General features: G+C 38.7%; 1 protein-coding gene and 1 long non-coding RNA gene across 2 annotated transcripts; both read right to left on the reverse strand.

Annotated features, from left to right (window-relative positions):
* LOC110265537 lies at positions 2,046 to 2,632 on the reverse strand. The gene is made up of 2 exons (XR_002351687.1): positions 2,407 to 2,632; positions 2,046 to 2,327 (listed from the first exon to the last, which is right to left on the reverse strand). It is a non-coding gene; the product is annotated as an uncharacterized LOC110265537 (long non-coding RNA).
* LOC107612374 (probable protein phosphatase 2C 55) lies at positions 6,939 to 8,585 on the reverse strand. Its single transcript, XM_021109481.1, has 4 exons — positions 8,568 to 8,585; positions 8,254 to 8,469; positions 7,450 to 7,500; positions 6,939 to 7,090 (listed from the first exon to the last, which is right to left on the reverse strand). Exons 1-4 carry the CDS (start codon positions 8,568 to 8,570, stop codon positions 7,085 to 7,087), a joined length of 276 nt encoding a protein of 91 aa, XP_020965140.1. The 5' UTR covers positions 8,571 to 8,585; the 3' UTR covers positions 6,939 to 7,084.

Below are 19,384 nucleotides of genomic sequence, written 5' to 3' on the forward strand. Positions count from 1 at the left end.
TTTCAACTTTAAGGCTTTGAGCTGTCCAGAAATTTCTGCAATAGAAACAAAACATTCTTAGAACCCTTATATGGATTTGACATTTAAAAATAAATAAATAAAACTATGGTAGCTGTAACTTAAAACATAACATATAAATAAAAGGCCATTATTATGAAACTGATAGGAATTAGCTGTTAAGGATCTATTTTGAACTTAGTGTATTACTGCCATGAAACATCAACTTCACATGCTTATATTGCATTATTTGGGCTTTCATCCCAACTCAAGCCTTTTAGACGAGACTAGGTCCTAGATATTGTGTGCACGTATCTTAAGTAACAAGCTTACTACCTTTACACATCCCTCATAGTGGCAAATAAATTGCCGCTCTCCATGGATGTGAGAATACTTCCTCAAAGCACCAGCATCTATGAATGTCTTTCTACAGCCTTCATAGCTGCATAGGAAAAGTACTTCAGTAGTTGGCTCTGGTTCAGGCTCAGGTGTAGAAAGCTCTTTTTCCTTTTCTTTCAAGGCCTTTAAGGAATCCTCTGACGATAGTAAAAAGAAAAATTTCAGACAGAATATAACAATCACAAAATAAAAGAGTAACATTAATTCATCACAACGTTCATAGCTTTATTCTTCTTTAAAAGACACAAGCAACAAATGATACAAAGCCAAAGTTTACAATTATTCAAAGCTTAGATATTAGCATAGATAAAATAGGTATAAGAACAGCAACAGCTAAGCCTTGTGTCACTAAGTATAGTCAGTTACTACAAAGATCACTTGCGTAATCGCTTTGGAGATGATGAACGGTTGTGAACAGAAAGCAAACCATTTTCTGAAGAATAAAGCCTAGTCCATATGGACAGAGGAAAAGATACTTGAACACCTTTGCAACAAAAAATTATATTCATGATCTTAATTTATATAAAACAGTCAAAATATTTCATGTGAGAAGCTGGCCAGACAGCACTCAAATATTAAATAGCACCAGTAGAGAAAGAGCCACAAATCACAAATGTGTTACTCATACCTTGAAGGAGAAAAATGCTCCACTCCTAAATCCTCATCCCAAAGAAAGGCATAATCATAAATATACACTATATCATGATGCAGAAATCTTTCAGCAAACCACCTGACAAAAACCAAATTGATATTGTATGTTTAGAAAATAAACCATGCAACAAATTCAAGTTTACATCTCAGGAAACCACCACAACAAAGAAGGCAATGGTACATTGCTCAATCATCATCTATAAACTAATTACTAGCACCAGCACCTCCAATCTCAGATCAATAATATTTTCTCAAGATATATTACATGCACCAGCACCTCCAAATTCGAACAAATAGACTAATTACTAGCAATTGATTCCCTTTAAATATTCAAGATTAGTTACTGAAGCAATTCAACTTTTGAAAAATAATTTTTAAAATGGCCATTAGAATTTACAATAGAACTAAAAACTGTGGAAAAACAGTGCAAAGATGCTAACCTTTGACCTCGAACTACTTCTTGACCACAATGGCCTTAACTCAAGATCTGAATTAGCATGTTGTATACCTTGCGGCAAGGCTCTCAGCTCCCCTTAAGTTGTAGAATATCCCTGGAATGCCATCAAAAGTACCAACAGATAAGGAAAACAAATAGACATATATCTGAGGTGAATTACAGAATAATAGTAATAACCAAACAAAACAAAGCTATTGGCCAGTGCACAGTGCAAAACATACCTTTGGTAGCACAGTACACTGTGATCTAGTTCTTGTAGTATCAAAGGCATGAGAAGCCGCAGCAGCAATTGAAGCTAACAATCCAGTAGTAATACTAAAAAATAAAGGAGATAAGGGACCAACTTCTTCATTTGACCTGAGTCAAGAGAAGCACATTTGAACAAAAAGGGTAACTAGATTAAATTGGGAGTCAAAAATAAAAAAATACCAAGCACAAAAAGTTTGAAGTTCAGATCACAAATTTCTATAATGACCAAACTAGAGATGCAGGGTTCACATGCATTAATCAAAGGGAAATGGTGGACAAAATTGAAACCGAAACTTTGCAAAAAGTCAACATTCAAAAACCAAGCTTTATCCTACTAAGTGGCAATGTTTATGTGTTCAATGAATGATAGTGGAGTGACTATCAAAAACCAAACAATCAGGCATCGGCAATACATTTGAACACAAAGGCCTTTTTCTACTGGCTCCGGGTAAAGATTTCAAATTTAATAGCTCAATTATGAATGCCCTGGCTTGTGAGTTAGAAGTAAATCTATATATCAATATATAAACAAAAAGAAAGAGAGTAAGAGGGTAAAATACCTGTGCAGAAGACTCTAAATAGCTTTTTATTTTGTGCTGCTAGTTTTAGAACTTCAAAGACAACCCTTGAAAATCCATGGACTAAAATTGTACAGTTTTATAAAGAGGAACATATAGTCATTTGGAACAAAGCAATACTAGTTTCTTATGTGAGTATTTCCTAAAAAGTTGAATCATAAAATGCTATTTACCACACAATTGATTTGCAGAAAAAATATAGGAATTACCGTTATAAAAGGCAGTGATGATTTCATAGACCCCAAATCGAGCTCCGAGACCAAGAATCCTTCCAAGTGCTAATGATATATAACCACTAAACTGATCTGAAATGCCTCAGTTACAACATGATATATGAGCTATGATGTATGCTGAGTTTGCGCCTTGACCAGTTATATCACCCATATTATCCATTCATAGAGAACTTAACATTCGCATTTACACAATTCCCAATCTCTTTAATATATATATGACACACAATTTCTACCATGATAAAACATAGCATATAATATATTTATCACCTCTATTCCTTTTCCTGGAGACTTTTTTGAAAATAATGATACTATATCATCCAAAACAGCATGCACGACAAACAGCGAAGCTTCAAGCTCCAGCTTACCAGCTTCAATCTTTGCCAGATCTAATACCTGGTTTATACGTGACAACAAAGCTTTTCCACTTCCGTAAGCCATTCTCACATACTCCACTTAGTATTTACAGCCTAAAACACAAACACACTACCAAAACCTCACAGCACGTTGAAAAAATAAGAAAATTAAAATACACAGTTTCACTTTTCTCTAATAATAACAAATTCAAAAAATCTTAAAAACCAGTACCAAATGAATAACAACGAAAATCACAAGGAATTTATATCCATGTATTCACACACTCTCATGTTTCAATCGAATTGGTAAAAAATCTAGCAAAGCAGAGACATAATTCGTACTTATGAACCCTAGAATGTGAAGAAGTAGCGAGCTGACCTGCTGATCCAGAACAAAAGGGAGACACTGAAGATTTGGCAGAGAGGACACAGAGGACGACAAGGAGGAAGCCGGAGGAGATCGTCGCTGGAGGAGACGTTGGAGGAGGGAGATCGTCGCTGGAGCAGACGTCGCAGGAGGAGATCGTCGCTGGAGCAAATATCGCCGGAGGAGATCGCTATTGGAAGATATCTTCGCTGGAGGAGATATCACCGGAGAAAATCTCCATCGAAGGAGAACGCAAGAGGAGATCGCGTAGTGTTTCAACTTTTTGCTCGAACATGGTGACACAGGGTAGCGTTTTCGAAATGAGGGTTTGGCCAATTTGTGCATTTTAAATATAGTTAATGACAATGGCGGTTGAAACCTGCCAGAATTACCAAAAACCGCCACAAAATACGAACCAATTATGGCAACAACAAGAAACGACGCAATATCTAAATATTATGGCGGTTCTTAAGAACCGCCGTAATACAAATGCCATTTTAAACTCTTTTTTTGTAGTGAGTGCATTGTTGGTAACAAATGAGGATGGTAAGAAACGAGCTCATAAGAAGAAAGGAAAGGGTATTGCATCCCATCCTATGAAGAAAAAAAGTAACGGTGTTTCTTTTATAAAAAAGAAAGAACACATGAAGAAGCAGTGCTCAAAGTTTAAAGCTTGGCTTGAAAAAAAAGGTACTAACTTTTGTCATCTTATTTCTTTAGTATGTTTTGAATTTAATATTGTTGAAATATATCATGATACTTGGAGGATTAATTCTGATATTGAAATTCATATTTCAAATACCATGTAGGGTTTCATAAAGAAAAGGAAACCGATAGGAAGTGAACGGAGTATCTATATGGGCAATCAAATGCGTTCACATGTGGAAGTCGTTGGAACATTTACGCTTATATTAAGTACTGGTTGTATTTTAGATTTAGAAAGAACTTTTTATATTCCAGATTTTTCTAAAAAATTGATTTCTTTATCTAAACTTGTAAAACAAGGATTATGTATAAATTTTTATGATGATGCTATTGACATCATTAAAAATTATTGGATGTGGTATTTTAATTGGTGATTTATTTAAAGTTCATTTAACTAATAATATTTCTTCAGATTTAATGGTTATGCATGGTAATGGTATGAATGAAAAATTCTCCATGTTGTGACATCGAAGATTAGGACACATTTCCATTGGGATAATGAAGAAATTAGTAAGTGATAGGGTTCTTGAACCTTTAAACTTTACTGAGTTTGATACTTGAGTGGATTGTATTAAGGGAAAACAAACCAAAAAAGTTTCAAAAAGGTGCTAAGAGAAGTTCTGACATATTAAAAATAATTCACACTGACATATATTGTCCTGATATGTCTTCATGTGGTCAGAAATACTTCATCTCCTTTATTGATGATTATTCAAAATATATGTATCTCTATATGTTTCATAATAAATATGAGGCATTAGACGCTTTTAAAGTTTATAAAGTTGAAGTAGAGAAACAATGCAGAAAGCAAATTAAGATTGTGAGATCAGATAGAGGTAGAGAATTTTATGGGATATATACTGGAAGTGGATAAGTACCTGGTCTTTTTACAAAGTATCTTCAAGAGCATGGTATTGTGGCACAATACACCATGCCTAGCACACCAGATCAAGATGATTTGGTTGAAAGAAGAAATATGACTTTGTTGGATATTATGAGAAGTATTCTTAGCAACTCCAATCTTCCTTTATCCTTGTGGAGTGAAGCCCCTAAGACAGCCACGCATATATTAAATAGAGTTTCAACTAAGGGAGTTGCTAAAACGCTATTTGAACTATGGAAATTTTGGAAACCTAGTTTGGATCATATATGCATTTGGAGTTGTCCTTCTGAAGTTCGGGTTTATAATCCACAAGAAAGGAAATTGGACCTAAGGACGATAAGTGTCTATTTTATAAATTATACAGAAAAGTCTAAGGGTTACAGGTTTTATTGTCCTTTCCATTCAAGTAAAATAGTTGAATCTATAAATGTAATATTTTTAGAGTATGATGTGAAAAGTGGGAGAAATTGTTCTCTTAAAATTGTTGAGAATGATAATATTTGTCAAAACTCTCTATGTACAAGAGTGATTGTTTCATATAATGCCCAAATAGATAGGATCAATATAGAATAACCTATTACTGATATTCCACATCATGGAAATAATATTCTAGTAGATCATAAAGTAGATGATCAAACTCTTCATAATGAAAATATTCTTCAAGAACATATTGTTCAAGAGCAACCTTAAGAAGAGGAAGAATAACCTGTTACGCCGCTATCTTTGCAAGAGGTTGATGATGCAACATTAAGAAGATTAACTAGAATAAAAAAATATGCAATTTCTAGTGACTTTGTAGTATATCTTGCTGAGTGTGAATATGATGTTTGTGATGAAAAAGACCCAACGACATTTTCACAAGCAATAGAAAGTCGTAATTCCAATTTATGGCTAGATGCTATTAAGGATGAAATGAATTCTATAGCAGATAACCAAGTTTAGAATCTTGTAGAATTGCCTAATGGAAAAAAGGTCATTGGCTGTAGATGGGTCTTTAAGACCAAGAAGGGTTCATTAGAAAATATTGAGCGCTACAAGGCTTAATTTATTGCCAAAGAATTTACTCAAAGGGAAGAAGTTGACTACAGAAAAACTTTTTCTCCAGTTTCAAAGAAAGACGCTTTCCGCATCATTATGGCATTGGTAGTGCACTTTGACATGGAATTGCATCAAATGATTATGAAAACGGCCTTCTTTAATGGAGATTTGGAAGAAGAGGTCTATATGAGATAGCCCGAAGAGTTTACCTCAAGTGCTAGTAAGAAGTTAGTTTGCAAGCTTAAGAGAGCAATGTATGGTCTTAAGAAGGCTTTTTCGACAGTGATATTTGAAGTTTTACAATGTGATTTCTTCATTTGGGTTCATTGAGAATATTTTTTATTAATGTATATACCATAAGGTTAGTAGGAGTCACTACAACATTTTTTGTCTGAGACAACATTTAAAAAGTGTTGCCTAAAGATTGAAAAAGGGTTGTCTTTGATCTATAACAACACTTTTGGACCTAAGGCAACGTTTTTAAGGGGCGTTGCATATGCGGCCGTTGCCTTAGATCAAGGCAACGCTTTTTTTCTTCAAAAGCAACGCTTTTGAAAGTAACTCTTTAGAAGTGTTGGGTATTCTGAAACAAAGACATCGCTTGTGAGTAAACTTTAATGCAATGTTTATTAGGTGTTGTCTTTTCTACTCATTTTGTAACTAATGAAAAGCATTGCCTATTCTATTAATATAACAACCCTTTGAAGTGTTACATATTTGACCAAGTATGGCATCACTTTAGAAGTGTTACCTCTTCTACTATTAGTATGGCATCAATCTAAAAGCGTTGCCTCTAATATTATTACTATAAATTTCAACATTCTTCTCATACTACAGTATCTACTACCTATAGCTATGATAATTTGAGCATTTCATTATAATTTGGGTACAATAAAATTAAAGATATGAAAAAAGAGACAATCTCAACTTATTCTACTTGGATATATATTATCAAATTAAAATATTTCAAATACATTATTATATAACAATCTCTAATTCAATATAAAAACATCAAAATATGGAAAGATAATTAAATAAGACCTCTAAACCTCTAAACGAAATACATGGACTCAAAATAAAAAAGCTAAATATATTTGTTTCAAGTTTTATCAATTGACTTGGATATATTTTTTTCCAAATCCTAGTAGCTTGTTCCTTGTACATACCATGATAATTATATCTGCAAAACAATGGTAAGAAATTTTCAGACATAGTAAGAATAGACTATCTATCACATATATACAACAAAAAAGTATTTTCTTATAACTTGAAACAAATCACAAGTAGTGACATCAAATAAAAGTACCAAAACCAACAACAGAAACATGAAGAAATAAAAAGGCTCAGTTGCAGAAATTGCAGAAAAAAATGTTACAATATAGAAAAACATCAAGAGAGGAGCATTTATGAACAAGAAAAAGAAGTAAATTTTGATTCTTCCAATCATTATAGAAAAATTAATATCAGAAGGAAATTATTTGGACAAAAAACGAGCACATAATCTTGACTTTGACATATAACATAGTAACGAAAATAAACCTGGGCAAAATCTCCAGTGGCATATTCTTGGCATAGTACATATCCATTTAACTGCAAATGGAGAAAGGCATGAATTTCAACACATTTAAATTATCAGATTGAAAAAAATAAAATAAATTTATGTAATTTAAATCTTACACCACTAGTGATCAAGAGGTCTAATTTTCTTATAGTCATTATTCAGCATGGCAAGTCACAAAAAAGTTATCAGCACCCAATAAGGATACTTGAACTTTAGGCTCTCTACATACTTCCCAACTTCATAAATCCGGTTCAAACATTTTTTATCCCTTTATCACACCACCTTAGTAACTGATGTTTACAGTGCACCCATCACGGATCACCATAAACCCGCTATCTCCCAAATTAATAGCATTAAGACCGTGTGACACAAATGTAACGCATGAATATATGGTGATGAAAGAATGAAGGATAAAATACCAAGTAAAGCAGAAGGGATGGCAAAGTCCCAAAATAATTATCAGAAACTTCCTTTTTGAGAGTTCAAAATCAAAAGTTCAAACAAGTTAGCACCATCTTTGTTAATTAAGCTTCATATACATCATCTCATGCTGTGCAGAGTCTAATGCCAAACAAATTATATTTAGAAAATTAAATTAGAACATCCCTTTTAAACTTTTCTTAATTGTTAGGAAGATCTAGTCTTTAATAATGATCAAAGGTAACACCATTAATAATCTATTAGCATTTTCCGATGTTTAGAGCAATATAAGTCAACGAAACAGAACTGAAGCACTTGTATTGTTCCAAATTCAAAAAGTATAGCATGAACATGAAGGTAACCTGGTCAGTAAGTGCGATGATGCATGCTGTAGAGGAACCCATAGCTTTTGTAATTGAGTGTGCTTTCTCCAGCACCCTAGCAGGGTCAATTGAACCTTTAGGCTCCTCCTGAATAGCATCTACCGAATGGGACATGAGTTCACGAGAGTAAAATCCAGCATTAACACCACTATCTGCCCAACCACCAACACCATCAGCCACACCAATTGCATGTTCCTGTGAACATATAATATGAAGACTAAACTAGGGTCATATAGTAAAACGATGATGTCATCAAACTCTAATCAAATAAATTTTTGTTGTTTGTTAGTTACCATGAAAAAGTCCAAAATGCTCCTCTAATGAAACCTGACATGTCTTCTCTTTTGCAGATCCACGAAATTGAAGCAATGAGAAGTAACAAAGCACATTTATTTTTTTAAGTTCACCTATGATTTCGTGTATGTATCTTCAGTGATGTAGCAGAATTCCTGCACATTCAAGGTTAATTTCTTCATACTTCCTGAACATTGAGAAGTGAAAAAACAATAATTAATTAATTAACTAGAATTATGAAGTTTGATAAGAGACAACAAAAAGAAAGCGTTGAATGAATGCATGCCTAGGATGAAATGAGCACGGAGAAACACCGATAAACTGAAACACCGAGCATGGAGAAATAGAGTATACAGAAATTCAATGTGAAAACTAGTTTATAGAGTGGATTTCTACTTGTAATGCATACTTAAGCATATCAAAATAAAACAAGTTTGTCATTGAAATAGCTATTGCACACAAAATCCATCAAGCAGCCAAACCATTGTTTACAACTTTACAAGATAAAACCATTGAAATAGCTATTGCACACAAAATCCATCAAATGTTTAAGCGCTTGAGGCAGCTGTAGCCAAAACAAAGCTTCTAAGAATTCCCCAAATATTGTAGCTATGAAAGCAAACCTACAAAATTTGCAAAGAGAGAAGTAGAAAAAAAGAAGTGAACGTAATTGAAAGCATATGGCAAAAAACTTAGCGCTAACTCAGTTGAACTGAAAGAATTTCCAGCCAACTCCAACACCTACAATAACAATGAATCCACTGTTAAATTCCCAAATTGAAATTCCACCAACAATAATTAAGCAGTAATTTCTCATCAAAGAAGAAAAAAATTGCAGAACCAAAATTTCTCAAGAAGACTACCTGTGATACACCACGGTGGAGCAGAGCAAATCAGCACCCAGCCAGGAGCCAAGAAGACGCCGAGAGCAGAAGGCGACGAGAAATTTTGAAGCGAGAAGACCAAAAATCAGGAGCTTCAAATACGAGCAGCGATGAACAGATGGCGACGCGAGCAGGGATGAAGCCAACGGCGAGGCGATACGAGGCGAGCAACGACGAACACGACGAAGACATCAACAGCGACGCCAGCAATGAAGAACACAGTCAATGACGAGGAAATCGAATAGAGAAGAGTAAATCGCAAGCAGTGACAAGGAACGGGAAGAGAGAAGAGTAAATCAGACATCAATCAAAATTCACAGTGGTTGGGGTTAGGGTTTCTAATTGAACACGGTTAGAGTAATTTTGTTATTTCAAAAATTCAACCAAATTAAATCACTAGTAAGTAAAATTTGAGAGAAATTTTTGCATGCCTGAAAGACTTGAGAGGAAGATGTGAACGACACCACGGCGCGGAGCAAAACGAATATTTCAGAATGGCATGAGCCAAAGATCGAACATGGCGGAGCAGAGCAGAACACACGATGCGAGAAGAAGCACATGACACAAGCAGAACACGACGCGAGCAGAGCAGTGAAGAACACCATGATGGCAGAAAAAGGAACGCAGAACGCGAGTCAATGTCATCAAATTGGGGAAATTTCGAAATTGAGCTAGGGTTGGGGTTAGGATTTTGATTCTAAAATAATAAGATTTGAGTTTTGTTTCTAAGTAATAGACTAATAGTAGTGAGGAGGAGATGAATCAATTATTTGCTCGTATTTCCTTTCCTGTTTTGGTTTCGGAGGGAATTAAAATATTTGTAGGGAATTACAATTTGGATGAAAAAGATTCAAGCAACGCTTATCAAGAGAAGTTTATTATATATTTAAAAGCAACTCTTATAAAGTGTAATATATGAATATTATAAATGTTGTTTGTTTAATTTATTAAAGCAACGATTTTTATATGTTTTTTAAATTTATAAAAAACAACACTTATTAACAAAATGTTGTATTAGCTTTATTTTTTTGCAATAAATTTTAAATGTTACTTTTAATCAGTTTAGACAACACTTTTTAAGTATTATTTATAGTATATGTTGCAATAGCTCAAAAATGTGGTAGTGAGTAAGATCATATTTCTCATCTTATATGTAGATGATATTTTGTTTGCAACAAATGATTTAGGGTTGTTACATGAGGTGAAACAATTTTTCTCTAGACATTTTGATAAGAAATAAAGATATAGGTGACCCATCTTATGTCATTGGCATACAGATTCATAGAGATAAACATAAAAGAATTTTAGATTTATCTCAAGAAACCTATATTAATAAAGTTCTTAAGAGGTATAAAATACAAAAATTTTCACCAAGTGTTACACCTATTGTGAAAGGTGACAAGTTTTGCTTAGACTAATGTCTCAAAAATGAACTTAAAAAGGAACAAATGTAAAATATTTCTTATGCTTCAGCCATTGGAAGCCCAATGTATGCTCAGGTCTGTACAAGACCTGACATTGCTATCGCTGTTGGCATATTAGGAAGATATCAAAGTAATCCAGAAATTATCTATTGGAGAGATACAAAGAAGGTCTTAAAGTATCTTAAAGGGACCAATGACTTCATGCTTACATATAGAAGAACCAACAATTTAAAAATTGTTGGATACTCAGATTTAGACTTGGCGGGATGTGTTGATTTTAGGAAGTCAATGTCAGGATACATATTTATACTTACTGATGGAGCAGTATCTTGAAAGAGTGCAAAACAATCACTTGTAGCCACTTCTACCATATAAGCGGAGTTTATTGCTTGTTTTGAGGCTACATCACAAGGTGTTCGGTTGAATAATTTCATCTTTAGGCTTAAGATCATGGATTGTATCTCTAGACCATTGAGAATATATTCTGACAATTTCGCTACTGTATTTATGGCTAAGAATAATAGAAGTAGTAGTCGAAGTAAGCATATCGATATTAAGTACTTAGCCATTAAAGACTGAGTTAGGTCTAATAAGGTACAGATAGAGCATATTAGTACTAAAAAGATGATAACTAATTTTTTGACAAAAGACATGCCACCAAGATTGTTTAAGGATCATGTTACTGGTATGGTTTTATGTTCTATAATGTCACTTATATTATATGACTTATGCTATATTATATGACATATTTGGATATGAAATTCTTATTATTATTTGTTTCTCATTTGGTTAGTATATATGCGCATACATGATTGAGAATGACAAATAAATTCTAGTAAAGGACCTAGAATTAGCATTGGGCTTATTCATACAGAAATACCTCATAAAGAGTTTTTTCAATTAGGAGATATTACATCATAATACATGGAAGGTAATACTCGATTAATGAGGACCTATCGCTATGATTCGTGTAATTTGTCTTAATTGTTTGAACATGGTTTGTAATCACAGATTAGATGTAACAAATATTGGAGCAAGTGGGAGAATGTTAGAATTTTATTTTATTTCTGGTCTAATTTGTTAATATAGAAATTAGTTTGGGTGGTATTATAATTGTTAAGAAATTATACTAATTAATTGTATTGGCAGTTGATTTATTTTTTGATGGAAATAACGTAACTGTTTAAAATTTATATAATTTGGGTCTCTAATTTTAGTCATTATACAACAAACAAATATATTCTGATTCCATCTAGTTTGGTGATTCAAGAATTGAAAATTCTAAATTAAGTGAAAGATTTTATGACTATAGCTGAAAGTACGTAATTACTGATTTTATAAAATATCTAACAGGATAATCTTACCATGCTCCTTGTCTTGAACCACATTGCCATGCTCCTTAGCTTAGAACATAGAAGTAATTTGAACTCTTTCTTTTGTTACAGAGGAATTTATAAAAAATCTGCCCTTGATAGTTTATATAGAGATGAACATACTATTTAACATTCTCAAATGGAAAGCAGCGTTTAATCATTAATTGTTCAACGCATTTCCAATATAAAAATCTCTTAAAAATTCATTAAATTTTTTCATATTTATATGTCTCTTTGTATGTGTTTTCCGAAAGGAGGAAGACTCAATGATTATTATTAGTTCCTGAGAACCAGAAATAAAGATTAGGTGGATAGAGATGTACAATTTGAAAAGAGAGTTTTGATTAAATAAAAAGAAAAATCCACTTCAACTTATATATCTTTAGGATATAGTAACTGTACGAGATGTCAATGGTACGGATTGAAGGGTGAATCGGGAACCCGCGGGCAAGGCTGGAACCGGATTGCTTGACTGGAGCGATGGGGGGTGGTACCTGCAAAGACACTCCGACGCTCAAGTCAGAATGGATCTGAGAGGTAGAAAGTGTGAGGAATGAGTGAATACCTGGAGGGACCTGGGTCCTCTTATTTATAGGTGATGGTGAATATCTTATCTTATCTTATTTGGCTAAGATAAGAGAGATATTTGGGTTTCGAAAGTTGGTTAGAGGCTTTGAAGGGCCGGTTTTTGGGCCTTCGGGTTGAAGCGGGTTGTCCCCAGGTAACCGGGTATGCGGGATCCGTGGGTCGGATCCGTAACAGTTGCACCCGCAGCGGGAGAGCGAGCGAGGTCGGTCTGTCGCTGGGAGACATTTGTTATGGGCTCGATTTTTTCTCGGGTGCCCGTCTGATTTCTTTGAGATGAGGTCGGTGCCTTGGTCTTCATATCGTGGAAGATTCGTCTGACCGTTTAGGTCTGACGTGACTCTTCCATATCAGTCGCGTCTGTTGCGTTCTTCGAGGCGTTACCTTCTTTCGAGGGGGTATTTATTGCAGGCTGTGCTTTTTCTTCTTTGCCCTTGCATTTGCTTTGCTTTCTAAGGGTATTTTTGTCGTTTTGTTTTTTTCAAAAACCGTTTTGGTTTTCCTCCTTCAGTTCCCTCGTTCTGCTTTTATTTCTCTATTGCTTCTTTTTCTAACCAGAGCATTTCCCATTCTCCATTTTCGCTTTCTGTGGTTTCGGTTGGTCTTCTTCTGCGGCATCTTTCCTTCGGGTTTTCTTCCTTTGATTTATCAGGTTAGCATTTCTCTCGTTTCTTTTTTGCTTCTTCTGCTTTGTTTTTTGCAGTTTTTTGTTTTTGCTAAGTGTAATTTTAGAGTAGTTTTGTGGTGTTTGTATGGTGGTTAGATAGTTCTGTTGGGTTTTTAGAAAAGGGCTGGGGCGAGTGCCACCGTATAATTGGTGGTGTGCGGTGGCAGTGTTTGTTTTTGGTTTTTTACCCGTCGTCATTTTCTGCCGTGAGGTTTGGCTGACGGTGGTGTGATGCCAAGGCATCTTAGGCTAGTTTCACTAGCCTTTTTCTTTTATTTTTAGTTGTTTTATGCATTTTCTTGAGCCTTAAGTAATCATTTTGGGCCAATTAGTCATGCTTGTCTTAAATCATTCAACATGAAGATTTTTATGCAAATTCCATGAGTTTTTAGTTATATTCCTTGAATGCTATGAATGGAAGAATACAAGAATCATCTAGAATAGTTTATTTTCATTTGATTGTAATTTGCTTTGAATTTCATTTTCATTTTGTAATTTAGGGAGCCTATTTAAAGGCCTTAGTTTCTGCATTTGAAAGGGACGGGGGATTGAAGGGGAATCCAGCCCCTGAGGGGGACTTTTACCTTTTCATTTAGCTAGTTTTCATATCTTTGTAATTGAATTCAGAGCTATGACTCACTAAACCCCCTTTCGTTGGGTTAGGGAGCTCTATTGTGATGACGGAGGCGGGCCTCCAACGGCTCCGTGATGAAGGGGCTGTTTGTGGGGGTGGCGATGCCGAACGCCACTACGAGCTTGCCCTCCCTGGGGTTGACGAGAGGGTTTGCTATACCAATCTCGACTCCTCGACAGTGCCGGATTGGATGTGGGTGTATGAGGCGATGTTCACCCGGCTTGGTGTTCGGCTTCCCTTTTCTCCGTTTGTTCAGCAGTTGTTGAATCGATGCTCCGTGGCGCCGTCCCAGCTACATCCGAACAGCTGGGCGGCAATACGGTCTTTTGAACTTGTTTGTGATTATTTAGAGCTACCTGCCTCAGTAAATGTTTTTCTTTTCCTTTTCTTGTGTACTCTTCTGACTAAGGAGGGGAAACATAAGAAGGGGTATGTATCTTTCCGAGCTCAGCCCCACCGTCGGGTTTTCGGTTTGTATGAAGACTCCTTCCATGGTTTTAAGAGTGGTTACTTTAAGGTTCGTCCCGCGAGGGGGCATCACCCTTTTTGGTTGACGCTGGAGGGTGAACGTCGGTTCCCCACTTACTGGAACTTTAAGGCTGGTCCGTCCGTGTTTACTCGGGTTTCGAAAGAGTTCTTGTCCTCGGAGGAGCGGGATATCGCTCTTGTCCTGTGGCAGTTATTTGGGGAGCGTCCTCTTAATCCTCGGGACGTGATGGGTGATCTGGTTGCTTGCCGGTCGTATGTTGGTGTGTTTCGTGTGTGTCCGTTCTTTACTTGTTTTTATGTTTTGTTTCCCGTTTTCGTAACTTGGGATTTTGTTTCTTGTTTCCTTGCAGTTGAGATGGCTGGTGGCTTGACATCTTTGGCGCGTCTGAAGGCGGCGATGGCCCAGGAGGAGGGGTCGTCGTCTCCGGCTACTCCTGTCTCTAATCCTGCTGTGGAATCTCAGCCGGTTTCTCAGGAGGTGATTTCTTCGGGTGCGCGGGCCGACGCTCACGTTTCTCCTGGCCCTGCAAACTCTCCTGACGGTCTGCCGTTGTTGTTCGGAAGGCTGAGCCTGTGATGGCTCAGGTTGGTTTGCTGGATAAGAAGCTTCGTCATTCTCATGCTGAGGTAGCCAAGTTGAAGGGGGAACTTGAGGCTGCCGAAGCTGCGAGGGAGAGGGCTGTGAAGTCTTCTGAGGAGGCCGGGGCAGAGATTTTTCGACTTGCCGAGGTTGAAACTTCGCTTCTCTCTCAGTTGGCAGAGGAGCGACAGCGAGCTTCCGATGTGGGTTCTCAGGCTGCCATGCTTCTTGCCGAGTCGGAGGCTTTAAAGGCCGAGGTTGCTGCCTTGAAGAGGGAGAAGACGGAGTTGCTAGCTGATGCGAAGGATGCAATTGCGGCTACCAAGGAAACGATGAGGGCTCAAGCTTCAGTGCTAGCTCCTGGTGTGGATATGTCCGTGATGGGGCCTTCAAGACTGTTCGTGATGGCCAGATCATTGACCTCGAGTAGCTTTTACCTTTATTTCTTTGGTTTTTTCTTTGAACTGTGTTTTGGATATTTTCGGATGGCCAAGGGCCGTGTATTTTGATTTTGGAACACTTTATTTTTGTTTTAATAGTGCTTATTGGCCGTTCGGACCTTTTGTATGTTCCGTTGTTACGTTGTTTTTGGGCCGTCCTAGCCTATCATATATTCTGTTTTAGGCTATTCTATGTGTATTTCGTTTGTCTCCTCGGACCGTTGTTTGGTCGGGTTCTTTTGTGGTTATCCGCGTGTTTGGGCCCGGGGGGTGATCAGTCCCCCAGTTGCGGCCGCATTTTTGTTCCATATTTGGGACACTTAGGAAAAATAGAAATAGCCGTTCTAATGGAATTTTTATTGATGGTTGGGCCTCGTTAAAACCCTCCGTTGGTGGCGGGAAAGAGTACCCGAGTTTAAAACTTAGATGAGAAATAAAACCTTAGAATTTGTAAACTGGTAGGAGAAGTACAAAAACAAAAATGAGGACAAGGGTGCGACCTTTGTAGGTTGGTCTAGGTGTAGTATCGTCGCAAGTTGGCGGCGTTCCATGTTCTCGGGACTTCGTCGCCGTTGAGCCGTTCGAGTTTGTACGCTCCTTTTCCGATTACAGCCTTGATTCTGTATGGTCCTTCCCAGTTGTGGGTGAGCTTTCTTTCTCCTGGGGTCGGGGGACCGATATCGTTTCGTCGTAAGACGAGGTCGTCGGCCGCGAATTCTCGCCGGATGACTCCGTGATTGTATCTCAGGCTGATTCTTTGCTTTAGGGCTAGCTCCCTGAGATAGGTTATGCTTCTTGTTTCGTCAATGAGGTCTCGTTCTGCTTCCTCGTCGTTACCTCCGACCGTTTTTCTGGGGCTTGGGTCTCCGATCTCTACCGGGATGATCGCCTCAACACCGTACATTAGTCAGAAAGGTGTTTCTCCCGTTGTCGTTTGAGGTATGGTTCGGTATGACCATAGGACCGATCCGAGTTCATCGGCCCGTAGTCCTTTGGCTTCGTCGAGCCGCTTTTTAAGTCCTTTGACGATTATTTTGTTTGCGGATTCCACCTGTCCGTTTGTCTGAGGGTGTTCTACTGAGCTGAATCGGTGAGACACACGTAGCCCTTCTAGAAATTCTCTGAATTTTTTGTCGGTGAATTGGGTTCCGTTGTCTGAGATAACGATCTCGGGGATCCCGAATCGGGTGATGATCTGACGCCAGAGGAATTTTCGGCATTGGGTTGCCGTTATGGAGGATAGGGGTTCGGCTTCGATCCATTTAGTGTAGTAGTCTATGGCGACGATGAGGTATTTAAGTTGGCCGGGTGCCGTAGGGAAGGTCCGACGAGGTCGATGCCCCAAGTGCCGAACGGCCGCTCTGCCGATATGGTGCTGAGCTGGTGTGGCGCGGCTTGGTGGATATTGGCGTGCCTTTGGCATTTGTCGCAGTTTTTAACTATTTGTATGGAATCCCGGATAACCGTGGGCCAGAAGTAGCCTGCTCTGATGATTTTTTGGGCTAATGTTTTGCCTCCGATGTGGTGACCGCAGCAGCCTTCGTGGATTTCTCGGAGTATGTACTCCGTGTTCTCGGGTTCGATGCATTTGAGCAGGGGTTGCGAGAATCCGCGTTTGTATAGCTGTCCTGCGACAATGGTATAGTTGGCAGCTTCCCTTTTTATTCGTTTTTCCTCTTTGGGGTCTGGTGGCAGTGTTCCATCGAGGAGGTATTGCAGGATAGGATAGGTCCAAGATTCCCGGTTTGAGATTGTCAGGTGAGCGTTGGTTGTTGTTGACACGGAGGGTGTCTTAACGACTTCCTGGATTAACGATTTGTTACCGTGTTCGGGTTTGGTGCTGGCTAGCTTGGAGAGTAGGTCTGCTATGGCATTTCGTTCCCTAGGGACGTGCTGTTTGACTTCGGTGGCTCGGTCCGGTGACATTTTTCTTCTCCTTTGTGCTACTGGTTTAGCTTTGGGGTCCACGGCTAGACGGTGGGACATTAGGTCGGGGTCTATTCCCGGCATGTCGGCTGGTGTGAATGCAAACAGGTCTCTGTTTTGTTTCAGAAGTTGAGAGAGTTCCTCTTTGAGGTCATATGGGAGGTTCCTATTAATAAAGGTGTATTCATCTTTGGTTGGCCCTATTTGTAGTTTTTCCATATCTCCTTCTGGCTCTGGCCTAGGTTGGCCGTCTTGTCGGGCATCCAGGTCAGCTAGGAATACTCCGGCCGCATCTCGGGATTTCTTCCTTAGGGCTAGGCTGGTGTTGTCGCATTCGGCTGCGACTTCTCGGTCCCCGTGGATGGTACCGACGGAGCCGTCGTCGGTTCTGAATTTCATAAGGAGGTATTTGGTAAAGATGACTGCGGAGAAGTCATTGATTGTTTTCCTTCCGAGGATCACGTTATAGGCTGTGGAGTCTTTTAGGACTACGAATTCAGATAGGATTGTCTTCTTCTGGCTGCTCGTTCCTATGGTGATGGGAAGTGTGATTGAGCCATCTGGTTTGAGAAAGTTGTCTCCGAGTCCCGTGACGCCGTGGCGGTGTGTTTGGAGGTTGTCGTTGTGGAGTCCGAGTTTATCGAAGGCTCCTCGAAAAAGGATGTTTGAGTCTGCCCCGGTGTCTACCAGTATCCTTCGTACGAGTCCTGTTCCGATTCTAGCTGAGATAACGAAAGGGGCATCCTCGGCTGAGGTGCCGTGTTGGCAGTCTTCTGGTAAGAACGTTATCGTATTGTCGGCCGCGGAGATTGGAGCTTGGTTCCTTACAGCCATTACCTTGAGGTCTTTCTTCATAGTTAGTTTTGACTTGCTCGATACGTCCTTGCCTGTGATGACGTTTACTATGATGGTCGGATCTTCCTCTGGGCTTTCCCTGGAAGGTTGCTTTTGGGTTCTCGGTTTACGTCCTTCTCTCTCCGGCGACCTGTCTTTCTCCGCGCGTCGCGGTTCTCTGATGATTTTGGCAAATTCTGGGAGTTTGCCGTCTCGTATGGCTTGTTCAAGGGCATCGTTAAGGTCGAAACAATCTTGTGTTTTGTGACCGTAACCTCGGTGGTATTTGCAGTAGAGGGTTTTGTTGCCTCCTGTCCTTTCTTTGAGTTGTCGTGCTTTCGGAATGATGCCTCGATCTGCTATTTGGTGGTATATCTCGGTAATTGGTGCTGTCAGGGGCGTGTAATTAGAGAATTTGCCTATTCTCGGTGGTCGGCTGGTCGGCCTAGGGTGGTCCCATTGAATCTCTTTGGGTGTTGGGTTATGATGAGAAGCCGAGTTGCCGCGTTGGGTGTTGCCGTGCTGCCGCTTGTTGGCCGCGACGACTTGGCTGACTTCTTCGTCGTTGATGTAGTCTTTGGCGACGTTCTGGATCTCATGCATGGTCCATACCGGTCTGGTGGTGAGGTGTTTGCGGAAATCTTCGTTCATTAGCCCATTGGTCAGGCAAAGGCTTGCGACGGAATCCGTGAGTCCGTCGACCGTTAGGAATTCGTCGTTGAAGCGGTCGAGGTATTTTCTTGTGGATTCCTCTTGTTTTTGTGTGACCCCTAGTAAGCTGATGGGGTGTTTGGCTTTAGTGATCCTAGTAGTGAACTGGGCCATGAACTTTCGTGTAATATCGTGGAAATTGGCTATGGATCCGTTTGGGAGGGCGTTGAACCATTTGATCGCTGGCCCGGCGAGGGTTACCGGGAAGGCTCTGCATCGGACCGCGTCGGCCGTTCCTTCTAGGTTCATTCTGGCTTCAAAAGCCGTTA

The sequence above is a fragment of the Arachis ipaensis genome, chromosome B08 (genome assembly GCF_000816755.2).
Source record: "Arachis ipaensis cultivar K30076 chromosome B08, Araip1.1, whole genome shotgun sequence".
Taxonomy (NCBI): domain Eukaryota; kingdom Viridiplantae; phylum Streptophyta; class Magnoliopsida; order Fabales; family Fabaceae; genus Arachis; species Arachis ipaensis.

Bases quoted from the DNA above. Each gene is read 5' to 3' on its own strand.
- LOC107612374 (XM_021109481.1), bottom strand. The intron at 7,501-8,253 runs GTTACCTTCATG...CTCCATTTGCAG, and splicing joins TCATCGCACTTACTGACCAG to TTAAATGGATATGTACTATG.